At 48.8% G+C, this 14,666-nt stretch overlaps 1 protein-coding gene across 6 annotated transcripts in view; it reads left to right on the top strand.

Moving 5' to 3' along the window:
• akap11 (A kinase (PRKA) anchor protein 11) overlaps positions 1 to 14,438 on the top strand; it is a 130,566-nt gene extending 116,128 nt beyond the window's left edge. For 5 of the 6 annotated variants that reach the window (XM_070894152.1, XM_070894153.1, XM_070894151.1 and 2 more), the window contains 2 exons: positions 2,592 to 2,752; positions 12,666 to 14,438. In XM_070894152.1, coding sequence (XP_070750253.1) covers positions 2,592 to 2,752; positions 12,666 to 12,821 — 317 coding nt within the window. In that variant the 3' untranslated portion in view covers positions 12,822 to 14,438. Of the gene's footprint in view, positions 1 to 2,591; positions 2,753 to 12,665 lie in introns of those variants that run through there. The other variant, XM_070894155.1, reaches the window with a different exon arrangement.
• Positions 14,439 to 14,666: the final 228 nt, after the last annotated feature.

The raw sequence follows: 14,666 nt of genomic DNA, 5'->3' as shown, positions 1-14,666 counted from the left end.
GGGTGTTTGGGACATGCTACCAATGAAGCCTTGGCGAGTTGCTGCAGTGCACCTTGCAGTTAGTGTACAATGTAACCATGTGGTGGACGGAGCTGGATGGGCTGCTGAGCAAGTCGGTTGCTATCAAGCTTCTTGGGTGTTGGAGCTGCGCCCATCGAGCCAAGTGGCGAGTACTCCAGCATAGTTCTGATTTGTGTTGTGTAGATGGTAGAGATACGTTTGGGAGTGAGAAGGTGAGCCACTTGTCATAGAATAACCAGGCTCTGACCTGCTCTAGACGCCACGGCATTTATGTGGCTGATTCAGTTCAGTTTCTCATCAGTGGTGACCCCAGAATGTTGATGGTGGTGGTCTCCATGATGGTAGTGCCATTGGTGGTTAGACTCTCTTGTTGGAGATGGTCATTGCCTGGCCCTTGTGTGGTGCCAATGTTACTTGCCACTTAACATGGATGTTATCCAGGTCTTGTAGCACAGACTGCTCCATTATCTGAGGAATTGTGAATGGAGCTGAACACTGTGTAATCATCAGCGAACTGCCCCACCTCTGCCCTTATGATGGAAGGAAGGTCATTGATGAAGCGGCTGAAGGTAGTTGTGCCTTGGGCTCTGCCCTGAGCAATATGAATATAGTTGCACCTTGGGACACACATAAGGACTAAGACTGGCCTTTTAAATGGTGCAGCAGGCACTGAAACTCTTAAGACCAGGCACTGAAACTCTTAAGACAAGGCACTGAAATAGTCTAAAATACTCTTGCTTCAACACTGAAGGTGGAAAACCTTGGGATGACTGAAACTAAAGGCGCCCCATTAAAGGAATGAACATTGGGGCCAAAAATCTGTCGTCCTTCTCGCGCAGTTCCACTGTTGACTCCGGTGGGAGTGACATTAATTGGGTTGAGACCCAGATTTGCTGGTTCTCGACTTGGCCTTGGAGCTTCCGATCGGCCTGGTGAGGGCAGAGCCTCCGCCTGCTACAAATAAGGACATCGTGGACCCCTGACACTGGTGCCTCCCCTACATCTCGGGTCTGATGTAGCACCAGAAGCTGGTACACCTGGTAGACACCTCAAGTCGCTGGAGAAATACCACCGACGATGTCTCCGCAAAATACTACAAATCCTCTGGGAGGACAGACGCACCCAACGTTAGCGTCCTCGACCAGGCCAACATCCCCAGCATTGAAGCACTGACCACACTTGATCAGCTCCGCTGGGCAGGCCACATTGTCCGCATGCCTGATACGAGACTCCCAAGGCAAGCGCTCTACTCTGAACTCCTTCATAGCAAACGAGCCAAAGGTGGGCAGAGGAAACGTTACAGGGACACCATCAAAGCCTCCCTGATAAAAGTGCAACATCCCCACTGACACTTGGGAGTCCCTGGCCAAAGACCAGTCTGCCCTAAGTGGAGGAAGTGCATCCGGGAGGGTGCTGAGCTCCTCGAGAGCATGCAGAAATGAAGTGCAGGCTACAGCAAGAGCATGCGGCAAACTAGGCCCATCAACCCTTTCCCTCAACAACTATCTGTCCCACCTGTGACAGGGACTGTAGTTCTCGTATTGGACTGTTCAGCCACCTAAGGACTCATGTTAAGAGTGGAAGCAAGTCTTCCTCGATTCCGAGGGTCTGCCTATGTTGATGATGGCACCTGTTGAAACCAGACATACCAGGTTACCAAATGGGGCTTTCTAGCGGGACCAATAGGGTGCTGCTGCTTTCTTCCCAGGGGCAGCGGCATCCCAACAAACTCCAAGTTGGGCACTCGTGCCTCAGTTTGCCCACAATGCACCTCAGTGGTGTGAGCAGCCGCTGGGTCCATGCACATGGGGCAACCTCTCACCAACTCTGCAATCTCCAGTAGGGTTTGCACCACAGTTGGCACAACTCGGCACTTACACTAGGTTGCTTCTCTTCTACCCCCCCCAACGCCCCTCTGCTGAATTTTGCCCTTAATGTTTTTAATGTAGGTTTTTGGCAGTGGAAAAGTTGATTGCCAGGTTGTTAACAGTCTTCAATGCTGCTCATAACAATCAGGGGGAAAAGAACCACTTCAAATGCTGCACATCTAAAATAAAATTAGCAATTGTTGGAAATCTGCTGCAGATCTGATGGGTTACAGACCTGAAGCATTCTACCCTATCAACCCCCCAAGATGTCTGAGCTCCTCTAATTCTGCCCTCCTGAGCATCCCTGATTATAATCGCTCAAACATTGGTGGCCGTGCCTTCTGTTGCCTGGGCCCAAGCTCTGGAACTCCCTCCCTAAACCTTTCCACCTCTCTACCTCTCTCTCCTCCTTCAAGTTGCTCCTTATAACCTACCTTTTTGGTAGAGCTTTCGGCCACCTGCACTAATTTCTACTTGTGCAGCTCGGTCTCAAATTTTTATCGCACTGTACTCCTGTGAAACGCTTTGGGACGTCTCACCATGTTAATGGCGCTATATAAATGCAAGTAGTTGATATAACCTTGGCAGCATTTTCTATTATTTTTTTAAAAGTGTATAGAACATTTTCATTTTACTATAATAGTGTTCGTCGCTTAACGGTTAATACAGACCTGTTCTATCAGCACTTTTTTTCATTTGTAGGTCTGATGCAGGCGAAGGAGACTTTATTGATTCTGAACGTTGTCCTAGAACCCAGTAGTCTGGATCCTCAGCTGAGAACGGTGTTGCAGTGGATAGCGGCCTCACAGTTTCCAATCTCTCTGGTGTACTTCAAGGAATCTTTTGAAGATGAGCTGTTGCATGTGAGTATGAGCGAAAAGGTTGTCTGCCATCAAGGCGTTTCATTACGTTATACAGAATTAAATCTTGTTTTCATTTTCATTTAATCTCTTGCCTCAACATTTCCCTTCCACTGTTGTGTTGCCTTTGTTAATTAGACAGAATCAAAAAGGAGGTGGCGTAGCACGGTTATTAAAGGATGGGATCAGTGCGTTAGTGAGAAACGATATTGGCTCAGATCATCAAGATGTTGAATCAGTTTGGGTGGAGACAAGGGGAAAAAGTTGCTGGTGGGCGTAGTCTATAGGTCCCCTAACAGTAGCTACACTGTTAGACGGAGTATAAAACAAGAAATAATGGAGGCTTGTAATAAAGGAACGACAATAATCATTTTAACTTTCATATTGATTGGACAAAGCAAATTGGCCAGGGTAGCCTTGAGGAAGAGTTCATAGAGTGTATTCGGGATAGTTTCCTTGAACACTATATTGCGGAACCAACCAGGGAGCAGCCTATCTTAGATCTGGTACTGTGTAATGAAACAGGATTAATAAGCGATCTCCTAGTAAAGGATCCTCTAGGAATGAGTGACCATAACATGGTTGAATTTCAAATTCAGTTGGAGGGTGAGAAAGTTGGATCTCAAACCAGTGTCCTAAGCTTAAATAAAAGAGACTACAAAGGTATGAAGGCAGAGTTGGCTAACCTGGACTGGGAAAATAGATTAAAGTATGGGACAGTTGATGAGCAGTGGCAGACATTTAAGGAGCTATTTCATAACTCACAACATAAATATATCCCAATGAGAAGGAATGACTTTAAGATAACCATCTGTGGCTAACTAAGGAAATAAGGGATGGTATCGAATTGAAAACAAGGCCATACAATGTGGCCAAGACTAGTGGGAGGCCAGAGTATTGGGAAACTTTTAAAAGTCAGCAAAGAACGACTAAAAAAATAATAGAGAGGGAAAATAGATTATAAAAGTAAACTAGCACGGAATATGAAAACAGATCGTAAGAGTTTCTACAGGTAAAAAGGAAAAGAGTGGCTAAAGTAAATGTTGGTTCCCTAGAGGATGAGACTGGGGAATTAATAATGGAGAACAGGGAATTGGCAGAGACGTTGAACAAATATTTTGTATCGGTCTTCACGGTAGAAGACACTAAAACCATCCCAATAGTGGATAATCAAGGGGCGATAGGGAGGGAGGAACTTAATACAATCACTATCACTAATGAAGTAGTACTCGGTAAAATAATGGGATTAAAGGCGGACAAGTCCCCTGGACCTGATGGCTTACATCCTAGGGTCTTAAAAGAAGTGGCTGCAGAGATAGTGGATGCCTGTCTCGATATACCCGATGTGGGTAAGGCCGCCTGCCCATCATTCTACGCGCTCTGAGGTTCCTCATGCGATGACGTTCAATCAGTCGTCTCCTCCACAGCGCCATCATGCAGAAGGCTTGCATGAGGTTTGGCATTGTCAATATTGCCCCCATAATTAAATTGTAGCTTTGCAAGAAGCTCAAAACAGCAGGACAAAGGACTTAAAGCATCTTTCCTCTCTCTCTCCCCAAGGTCGACGCCCTGGTATGGACCACACCTTGGTCTGCGCATACGCAATACACTTACTTAGAATGGGAAGCTAGGCATTCAATGAAGACATTTGGGGCAATGAAGTCTAATGCAATTCTGTAATTTTAGATTTTTTTCAAAGTACCACCCCACCACTGACCGAACGTCTCATCACTGGGCTCGAGGGTCGGTCGGCAGAATCGCTCCAAGCCGAGCCCATTTCCGGGCGAGGGAGCGATTCTGCCGGCCGAAGCTCCGACCCTCGAGCCCGGTGAGGAGATGTTCGGTGGTGGGTTGGTACTTTGAAAAAAATCTAAAATTAAAGAATAGCATTAGACTTCCATTTTCTCCCTTTTGAGTTTGAAAACATTAAGCTTGATGATGCATAGTCTTGGTCTTCTTGACTCCCTCCAGAACTTCGCCTAAAAACAATGGCGTTTTTCTGCACCGATTTTTTAATGAGCGCTGGTTTTTCTTAAGTGCCCAGAAGGTTTTTTGGGCGTGGTCACTCACATACGCCGTCCTAGGAGAATTGTAAGTTGGCCAAAATTGCGTAAATGTGTAAAACTGGCTCAGCCATCAGGTTACGGTCCCCTAGGATGCAAAAAAATCCTAACCTAAAAAAATTGTAACTGAGTTACGCTGGCACAGATACTTTGGGGAAACTTGGATATTTCAATTTACGCCAAAAAAAGCAACGAGCACCAAAAGAATGCGCAGATAACTGGGGAAAATTGAGCTCTCGGAGTTGTGGAGGAGCAAAGGGATGTAGGCGTCTCTGGTCTTGACCTCACATCCTCCCCAGCTGCCACCCCAAATAAACAATAACATGTATTTATATAGTGCCTTTACATCGTGAAATGTCTCAAGGCAGATTATCAAACAAAATTTGGCACCGAACCTCATAGAGGTGACCAAGGTCAAAGAGGTAGGTTTTAAGGAGCGTCTTAAAGGAGGAAAGCGAGGTAGAGAGGTTTAGGGAGGGAATTCCAGAGCTTAGGGCCCAGGCAGCTGAAGGCACGGCCACCAATAGTAGAGTAAGAGCAATTGGAGGAGCGCAGAGATCTTGGAGGGTTGTAGCACCGGAGAAGGTTGCAGAGGTAGGAAGGGGTAAGGCAAAGGAGGGGTTTGAACACAAGGATGAGACTTTTAAATTTGAGGTGATGCTGGACCGTGATCCAATGTAGCTCATCGAGCACAAGGTGATGGGTGAGCGGGATCTGATACAAGTTAGGATATGGGCAGCAGAGTCTTAGAGGAGCTCAAGTTTAGAGGGTGCAAGGTGGGAGGCCAGTAAAGAGAGCATTGGAATAGTCGAGTCTGGAGGTGACAAATTATGGATGAGGGTTTCAGCAGCTGAGAAAGGAAGAGACTGGCGATAATAAAAAGGTGGAAGTTGGAAGTCCCGGTGATGGAGAGGACATAGGGTCAGAAGCTCAACTCCCGGCCAAATAGGATGCCAAGGTTACAAACCGTCTGGCTCAGCCTCAGACAGTAGCCAGGGAGAGGGACGGAGTCGGTGGCGAGGGAACAGCGTTTGTGGCGGGGACTGAAGATAATTCCCAATAATTAATTGAAGGAGATTTATGTTCATCCAGTACTGGATATGAGATGAGCAGTGCGATCAGACAGTGGAGGGGTTAAGAGAAGTGGTGATGAGGTACAGCCGGGTATCATCAACATACATGTGGAACCTGACTGTTTTCGGATGATGTCACCGAGGGACAGCATGTAGATGAGAAATAGGAGGGCCCAAGGATGGATGTTTGGGGGGACTCCAGAGGTAAAAGTGCAGGAGCGGGAAGAGAAACCATGGCAGGCGATTCTCTGGCTACGATTAGATGGACAAGAATGGAAACAGAGGAGCGCAGTCCCACCCAGTTGGACAAGAGAGGAGAGATGTTGGTAGACGATAGTGATGTTAACCATCCGAGCTGGCCGGGGATTGGAAGGAGCAGCGTGGCGGCCTAGCCCAGCAGGCTGTGCAGCCCCCGGCCTGCGAGCACCATCGGAGCAGGCTGGGGAGCAGAAGAAGAAGCATGGAGGCGTACCACTCCAGGGAGCAGCACGTGCTGGAGCAGGAAAGCAACAGCAGTGAAGAGGGACATCACCAAGATTCAGGTCGCTGATTGGAGCGTGGGCAGGTACAGCAGGAGCGGCGAGGTCGGGGCGAAGGAGCGGCGAGAGACTGTAGAGGGATGTGACCGGGGCCCAGGAAAGGCGTGAGTTCGGGGCCCAGAAGAGCTGAGGGCCCAGAGGCAACACGGACCAGCCCACACTGCGATATGTGTACACACTAGGTCCGTGCAGCAGAGCTGGTCTCCAGTCGTCTTGGTTAATCCTTGCCACTGGACCAAGACCTAGCTCTGTCAAGCCCGTGTGGTGGCTGGTGTGCAACGGTCACCACACGTTAAAAAAGTCCACGCACAGACATCTTCCACCCTTCAGGATGTAGTTCGGGATCTGGAATATTAGGTCTTTCATTGAAACTCTTGTGAACTTTTTGATGTGGAAGCAAGTCATCCTCAATTCGAGGGACTGCCTATGATGATAATAATGGTTAACCATTTCAAAGGCTGCAGACAGCTAAATCTCTGGTCTTGACCTCGTCATCCTCCCCAGCTGCCTTCCACAGGATGGTAACTTGACGGCTCTCCTCCTCTCCCCTCTCCAATCTACCACTCGAACCAGCATCTTTCATGTCCAGAACATCACCTGCCATCACTCTATATCTGCCCCACTGCTCCTGAAGCACTGACTCTTTCATTACTTGTTGACTCGATGCTTCCAAAGCTCTCCTTGCTGGCTCCCACCCTCCACAGACTTCCGCTCACTAGGACTGCTGTGACATGTCCATGCCTGCAGTCCCAACAGTTCACGTTCTTTGCTTCCTGTGCCACAATGAATTGGCTTGGCGATCCTCCCCTTACACCCACCCAGCCGTAGTGTCAGCCATGGCTCAGTGGGCAGCACACTCGCCTCTGAGTCAGAAGGTTGTGGGTTCAGGTCCCACTCCAGGGACTTGAGCACAAAACAATCCAGGCTGACACCCCAGTGCAGTGCTGAGGGAGTGCTGCACTGTCGGAGGTGCTGTCTTTCGGATGAGACATTAAACCGAGGCCCCGTCTGCTCTCTCAGGTGGATGTAAAAGATCCCGTGGCACTCTTTTGGAGAAGAGCAGTGGGAGTTATCCCCGGTGTCCTGGACAATATTTATCCCTCAATCAACATAACAAAAAAATATTATCTGGTCATTATCACATTGTTGTTTGTGGGAGCTTGCTGTGCGCAAATTGGCTGCCGCGTTTCCCACATTACAACAGTGACTACACTCCAAAAGTACTTCATTGGTTGTAAAGCGCTTTTGAGACGTCCGCTGGTCGTGAAAGGCGCTATATAAATGCAAGTCATTTTCTAATCCCTACACGTCTCAGCTCCTGCTACCCCTAGCCATACATCCCAGCACATGCCTGCTCCGCCAACACCTTCACGCTGCCTTCCTCCAGGTTCTCTCAGCCACCACCCTGCCCTCTGGAGCTCCCCTCTGAATTGGCCAAATAACGTTCTGTCTGCAAAGTCCACCTTATTAAAAAAAAACTCTGTGTACTTCCAGTCTCCTTCCTGTAGCCCTTTTCCCTTCCTGCTTACTGTCCACCTTATCCTTGGCCCAGTAGAGCAATCTGCTGTCTTCCCTTGCATCAGCGTTGATGCAGAAATGGAAGCTGTTGTGTGTGCAACCCCGGTAACATTTCATTGTGCAGCTGCTGCATGTTGATGTCTGTAAAGCAAGCGAGTTCGTGCAGCTCCCCGGAGCACGGACTGAGAGTTCTGGCAACCACAAAATGTGAAATTCGCTTTCCATTCACATCTCTGAATTAAGTCGTTTCATTTTGTGCTGGAAAAGCACCTGTTGGCGTCATTGAAGATTGTGTTATTGCAGATCCGTTTAACACAAGTGGAAACGAGCATAAACGGGCCTATGGTGCCCCAGTTGAAAATATGGAGCGAAAACATCAAAGAAATGACTGAGGTGGCTGTGATTCATCCCAGTGTGGGATTTATTCTCAACCGCAATGATAGTACAGGTGGAACCTCCCTTTTCCGGAACCCTCGGGACCTGGCCTGTTCTGGATACGGGATTTTTCCGGACGAGGGGTGGTCACGTTAAATTGGATGGTACAGGTACTGAGCAAGGAGATATCGGGGCTGGCTGGCTTGGGGCTGGGAGTGCGGCAAAGAGATCATGGGGGGTGGGGGAGGGGGGCGGTGGATCGCGGGGTCAGCCAGCGATTGCGGGAGTCGGCAGCGAGGAAAGACTTCAATTTGTTCATATTGGAGTTCTGCGCATGCGCCACCTATTGGCCGGGAATGGATCCAGACGAGAGGTGATTCGGATAAGGGAGTTCTGGATAAGGGAGGTTCAACCTTATCAAACGTATCAAACTATGATACTGATAGAATCAGTATTGGAAAATGTTTAGCACAGGCGGAGGCTATTGTAGAGCTAATATTGAGAAATGTGAAATTATCCACTTTGGTATGAAAAATAGAAAAGCAGAGTATTTTCTAAATGGAGAGTGATTGGGAAGTGTTGGTGTTTAGAGTGACCTGGGTATCCTTGTACACAAATCACGATAAGTTAACGTGTAGGTACAGCAATTAAGAAAGCAAATGGTATGTTGGCATTGATGACAAGAGGATTTGAGTATATCATAGGCGGTCCCTCAAATCGTGGATGACTTGCTTCTACAACAAAAAGGGCTGAGTTCACAGGTGTTTCAATGAAGGACCTAATATTCCAGATCCTGAACTACATGTTGAAACATAGAAAATAGGTGCGGGAGTAGGCCATTCAGCCTTCAAGGCTGCACCACCCTTCAATAAGATCATGGCTGATCATTCACCTCAGTACCCCTTTCCTGCCTTCTCTCCATAACCCTTGCTCCCTTTAGCCATAAGAGCCATATCTAACTCCCTCTTGAATATATCCAACGAACTGGCATCAACAACCCTCTGGGGTAGGGAATTCCACAGGTTAACAACTCTCTGGGTGAAGAAGTTTCTCCTCACCTCAGTCCTAAGTGGCTTACCCCTGATCCTTAGACTGTGTCCCCCCTGGTTCTGGACTTCCCCAACATCGGGAACATTCTTCCTGCATCTAACCTGTCCAGTCCCGTCAGAATTTTATAAGTTTCTATGAGATCCCCTCTCATTCTTCTAAACTCCAGTGAATAAAGGCCCAGTCGATCCAGTCTCTCCTCATATGTCAGTCCTGCCATCCCGGGAATCAGTCTGGTGAACATTCGCTGCACTTCATCAATAGCAAGAACGTCCTTCCTCAGATTAGGAGACCAAAACTGAACACAATATTCCAGGTGAGGCCTCACCAAGGCCCTGTACAACTGCAGTAAGACCTCCCTGCTTCTGTACTCAAATCCCCTAGCTATGAAGGCCAACATACCATTTGCTTTCTTTACCGCCTACTGTACCTGCATGCCAACTTTCAATGACTGATGTATCATGACACCCAGATCTCATTGCACCTCCTCTTTTCCTAATCTGCTACCATTCAGATAATATTCTGCCTTCGTGTTTTTGCCACCAAAGTGGATAACCTCACATTTATCCACATTATACTGCATCTGCCATGCATTTGCCCACTCACCTAACCTGTCCAAGTCACCCTGCAGCCTCTTAGCATCCTCCTCACAGCTCACACCGCCACCCAGTTTAATGTCAACTGCAAACTTGGAGGTATTACACTCAATTCCTTCATCTAAATCATTAATGCATATTGTAAATATCTGGGGTCCCAGCACTGAGCCCTGCAGCACCCCACTAGTCACTGCTTGCCATTCTGAAAAGGACCCGTTTATCCCGACTCTCTGCTTCCTGTCTGCCAACCAGTTCTCTATCCACGTCAGTACATTACCCCCAATACCATGTGCTTTAATTTTGCACATCAATCTCTTGTGTGGGACCTTGTAAAAAGCCTTTTGGGTGGAAGATGCTTGTGCGTGGATTTTTTTAATGTGTGGTGGCTTGGTCTTGGTCCAGTGGCAAGGGTTAACCAGGACGACTGGAGACCAGCTCTGCGGCACGGGCCTAGTGCGCACACATACCGCAGTGTGGGCTGGCCCGTGCTGCCCCTGGGCCCTCGTCTCTTCTGAGCCCCGAATTCACGCCTCTCCTGGACCCCGATCGCATCCCTCTACAATCTCTCACCGTCCTTCGCCCTGACCTTGCTGCTCCTGCTGTACCTGCCCACGCTCCAATCAACGACCTGGACCTTTGACCTTGCTCCTTCATTCGCCGCGCCGAATGCCGGGTCGGGCCACACGCTCAGGGTGAAGGCCTTGGATGGCACACTGCGCAGGACGCTCTTCTCCAAAGACATCCCTGGGCCCAAAACACACTCGCTCTGCACCTTGTCGTTGCAGCTTTCGAAATCAACCCAACATCCTGGGGAGGGGAGAGTAAAGATGTCTTACTGCAATTATATCGGGCCCTGGTGAGACCACACCTGGCGTATTGTGTACAGTTTTGGTCTTCTTACCCAAGGAATGATATACTTGCTATAGAGGGAGTGCAACGAAGGTTCACCAGACTGATTCCTGGGATGGGGAATTGTGCTATGAGGAGAGATTGAATAGACTAGGCCTATACTCTAGAGTTTAGAAGAATGAGAGGTGATCTCATTGAAACATACAAAATTCTTACAGGGCTTGACGGTAGATGCAGGGAGGATGTTGCTCCGGGCTGGGGAGTCTAGAACCAGGGGTCACAGTCTCAGAATAAGGGGTTGGCCATTTAGGACTGAGATGAGGAGAAACTTCTTCACTCAGAGGGTGGTGAATCTTTAGAATTCTCTACACCAGAGGGCTGCGGGTGCTCAGTCTTTGAGTATATTCAGACGGAGATTGATAGATTTTTGGATATTAAGGGGATCAAGGGATATGGGGACAGTGCAGGAAAGTGGAGTTGAGGTAGAAGATCAGCCATGATCTCATTGAATGATGGAACAGGCTTGAGAGGCCAAATGGCTGACTCCTGCTCTAACTCTGTTATTTTCTGACCTGTGTTGACTTTCGCCCCCTCCCCCCCTTTTCCTGCTTTCTCGCCAGCTGTGGGTTGATGTATTCCTGGAAGTGTCTTCACGAGACCCCCCAGCCTCCATCCGCCCCGCTTGGTGAAACAGCCTTCTCCTTCCCTCCCCCCCTCATCGCCAATAGTTTTATAACTTATCAACAAAAGTCAAAAGTGTTCAAAGAAAATGAAAAAAGCCACCAATTGTAATGCCCCAATGATTTTTCTCCTGGGTTGCTCACAGGAGTGGACAGGAGATTGGTCTTTAATCTCTAGAGACTCCAGACAATCCGTGAAGGTTGGTCACCCTAACATGATCCTACTTTCCAGCCTTCTCTCTCAGATCCTTTTATATTCTTCAAGTAATTATGCAGTTATGGAACAGTAGCAAATGAAATTCAATCCGGAGAAGTGTGAGGTAATGCATTTTGGGAGGACTAACAATGAAAGGGAATACACATTAAATGGTAGAACACTGAGAAGTGTAGAGGAACAGAGGGACCTTGGAGTGCAGGTCTACAGATCCCTGAAGGCAGCAGGCCAGGTAGATAAGGTGGTTAAGAAAGCATACGGAATACTTGCCTTTATTAGCTGAGGTATAGAATACAAGAGCAAGGCGGGGGTTATGCTTGAACTGTATAAAACACTGGTTAGGCCACAGCTGGAGTACTGCGTGCAGTTCTGGTCACCGCATTACAGGAAGGATGTGATTGCACTGGAGAGGGTGCAGAGGAGATTTACGAGGGTGCTGCCTGGACTGGAGAATTTTATCTATGAGGAAAGAGTGAATAGGCTGGGTTTGTTTTCTTTGGAACAGAGCAGGCTGAGGGGAGACCTTACTGAGGTGTAGATAGAGTGGGTAGGAAGGACCTGTTTCCCTCAGCAGAGGGGTCAACAACCAGATTACATAGATTTAAAGTAATTGGTAGGAAGTTTAGAGGGGATTTGAGGGGAAATGTCTTCACCCAGAGGGTTGTGGGGGTCTGGAACTCATGAAAGGGTGGTAGAGGCAGAAACCCTCACCACATTTAAAAAGTTCTTGGATATGCACTTGAAGTGCCGCATCCTACAGAGCTACGGACCAAGAGCTGGAAAGTGGGATTAGGCTGGATAGCTCTTTGTCGGCCGGCGCGGACACGATGGGCTGAAATGCTGTAAATTTCTATGGGTGCAACACTCACTCCATACCCCCGTGGGCTCTTTGCCTTAAAGTGTTCCTTTGGGTCGGTGCCTTTGCCCAATCTATGCTGACTGATGCACGGTTGTTTTTGCAGTTTCTTGCAGTGGTGAGAAGGGCCGAGGTGAGAGATTGGAAGATCTGTGACCTGCTGCGGGCGGTGCTGAAATACTGCGCCACGAGGGAGCAGGACCCGGCCGGAGGTCACCGCACTGGCACTCCGCTCTTTGATTGGCTGCTGGAGAATACGTAAAGCATGATCCCGCGCCCACAGAGAGCACTGAACATCAGTTTGTAGAGGGTTGTCAGCTACGCACCGGCCGAGTATTGCTCAGTAGCAGGTCGCCGAGTGGGGAACGGAACCCAGAAGGCCTGTGTTCTTTCTGACTCGAGGCATAAGCAGGCAGTAAAATCTCTTGTACTGTAAAGGATTGTGTTGTGAGGGCAAGACTGTAGATCCAACTTAAACACAAAACAACAAAATGGCAGAATATTTCCTGGCAGTTGCTCCCACTCCGCGGATGTAACTTTGCCAGAAGTTCAGCGGGAATACCATAAAGTTACGGCGACAGAGTGGGAGCAACTCCGAGGAAATTCCCAGCTCAATGAGTGAAAGGATAAGGAGCGTTTAATCCCTCCCAAAAGAATTAGTTGAAGACATATCAGTTCTAAGTCTCCTACCTGGTAGAACAATTTTGATTTTTAAAGTTGTTGCTTCCTAAAAGGCCAGCGATTTTGGGCCCATACACAGCCATCATCATGGTAGGTAGTCCCTCGAACAGCCATTCCATTGATGGTGATGTGGATTGCACCAATGTGTAGTCCCAGAAGTTCTGGCCCCCAGAAGTTCTGGCCCCAGCTGAGGTCCTTTCAGTCCCAGACGATGATACTGAGTCACCAGCTCTGGCTGAGGTTACCACGGTAATCAGCCGAAATTGAACTTGCAAACTCTTGTTCTCTCCGGTTGGCATCTGGGCCACAGCTCACAACGAGGTGAATCTGAGGCTTTGCTGGGCCCCATGGCCTCGCTCACAGTGAGGTGAATCTGAGGCTTTGCTGGGCCCCATGGCCTCGCTCACAACGAGGTGAATCTGAGGTTTAGCTGGGCCCCATGGCCTCGCTCACAGTGAGGTGAATCTGAGGTTTTGCTGGGCCCCATGGCCTCACTCACAGTGAGGTGAATCTGAGGTTTTGCTGGGCCCCATGGCCTCACTCACAGTGAGGTGAATCTGAGGCTTTGCTGGGCCCCATGGCCTCGCTCACAGTGAGGTGAATCTGAGACACCTCCAGAAAACTATAGAAACATAGATTTTAAAAATTTCCTACAAGTTTGGCTTTTTTTTTAACAAAAATACACATTGACTTGAATTGGGCTAAATTATAATGCCCCCCCCCCCCCTGACCCCACAATGTTGAATTGCCTGAAGCACTCTCAAAGAATGATGGCTTGGTTGTGGTGCTGAAGGGTTGCCAGTGTCTGTGGAACCTGACCACAATAAGCCGCCACCTTCAGCAAATGATGGAGAGCACGATATCCGAAGAAGGTGGGGTGGCGGGGAGTACTTCATCTTGAAAGTGGTTCCTGGCCTACACTTAACTGCTGCTTTAATGGTGAAACCTATTACCCTTTACAGACATGAAGGTTATGCCTACGGGAAAACTAGTTTTGTAATGTGCAGTGCAGCTTGTGTTAAATGGAGGCAAAACGCATATTGCTGGGATCTACCCAAGTGTGGTCATTCCTGCTCATTTATTGGTGTTAGTGTTCCTGCTGCTGATCCAAGTTATTCTAACCTGGTAAATCACAGGCAGGCTTTCACAGTGCTGGATGATCCCGGGGATTGTGGGTGGGAGATCCCGAGGATTGTGGGTGGGAGATCCCGGGGAGTGTGGGGGGGGGGGGGGGGTAGATCCCGGGAAGTGTGGGGGGGGGTAGATCCCGGGGAGTGTGGAGGGGTAGATCCCGGGGGGGGTGGGGGTCCCGGGGATTGTGGGTGGGAGATCCCGGGGATTGTGGGTGGGAGATCCCGGGGATTGTGGGTGGGAGATCCCGGGGATTGTGGGTGGGAGATCCCGGGGAGTGTGGGGGGAGAGATCC

This window comes from Pristiophorus japonicus, chromosome 11, assembly GCF_044704955.1.
Source record: "Pristiophorus japonicus isolate sPriJap1 chromosome 11, sPriJap1.hap1, whole genome shotgun sequence".
NCBI classification, from domain to species: domain Eukaryota; kingdom Metazoa; phylum Chordata; class Chondrichthyes; family Pristiophoridae; genus Pristiophorus; species Pristiophorus japonicus.
This window is presented reverse-complemented; position numbering and strand designations above follow the sequence as displayed.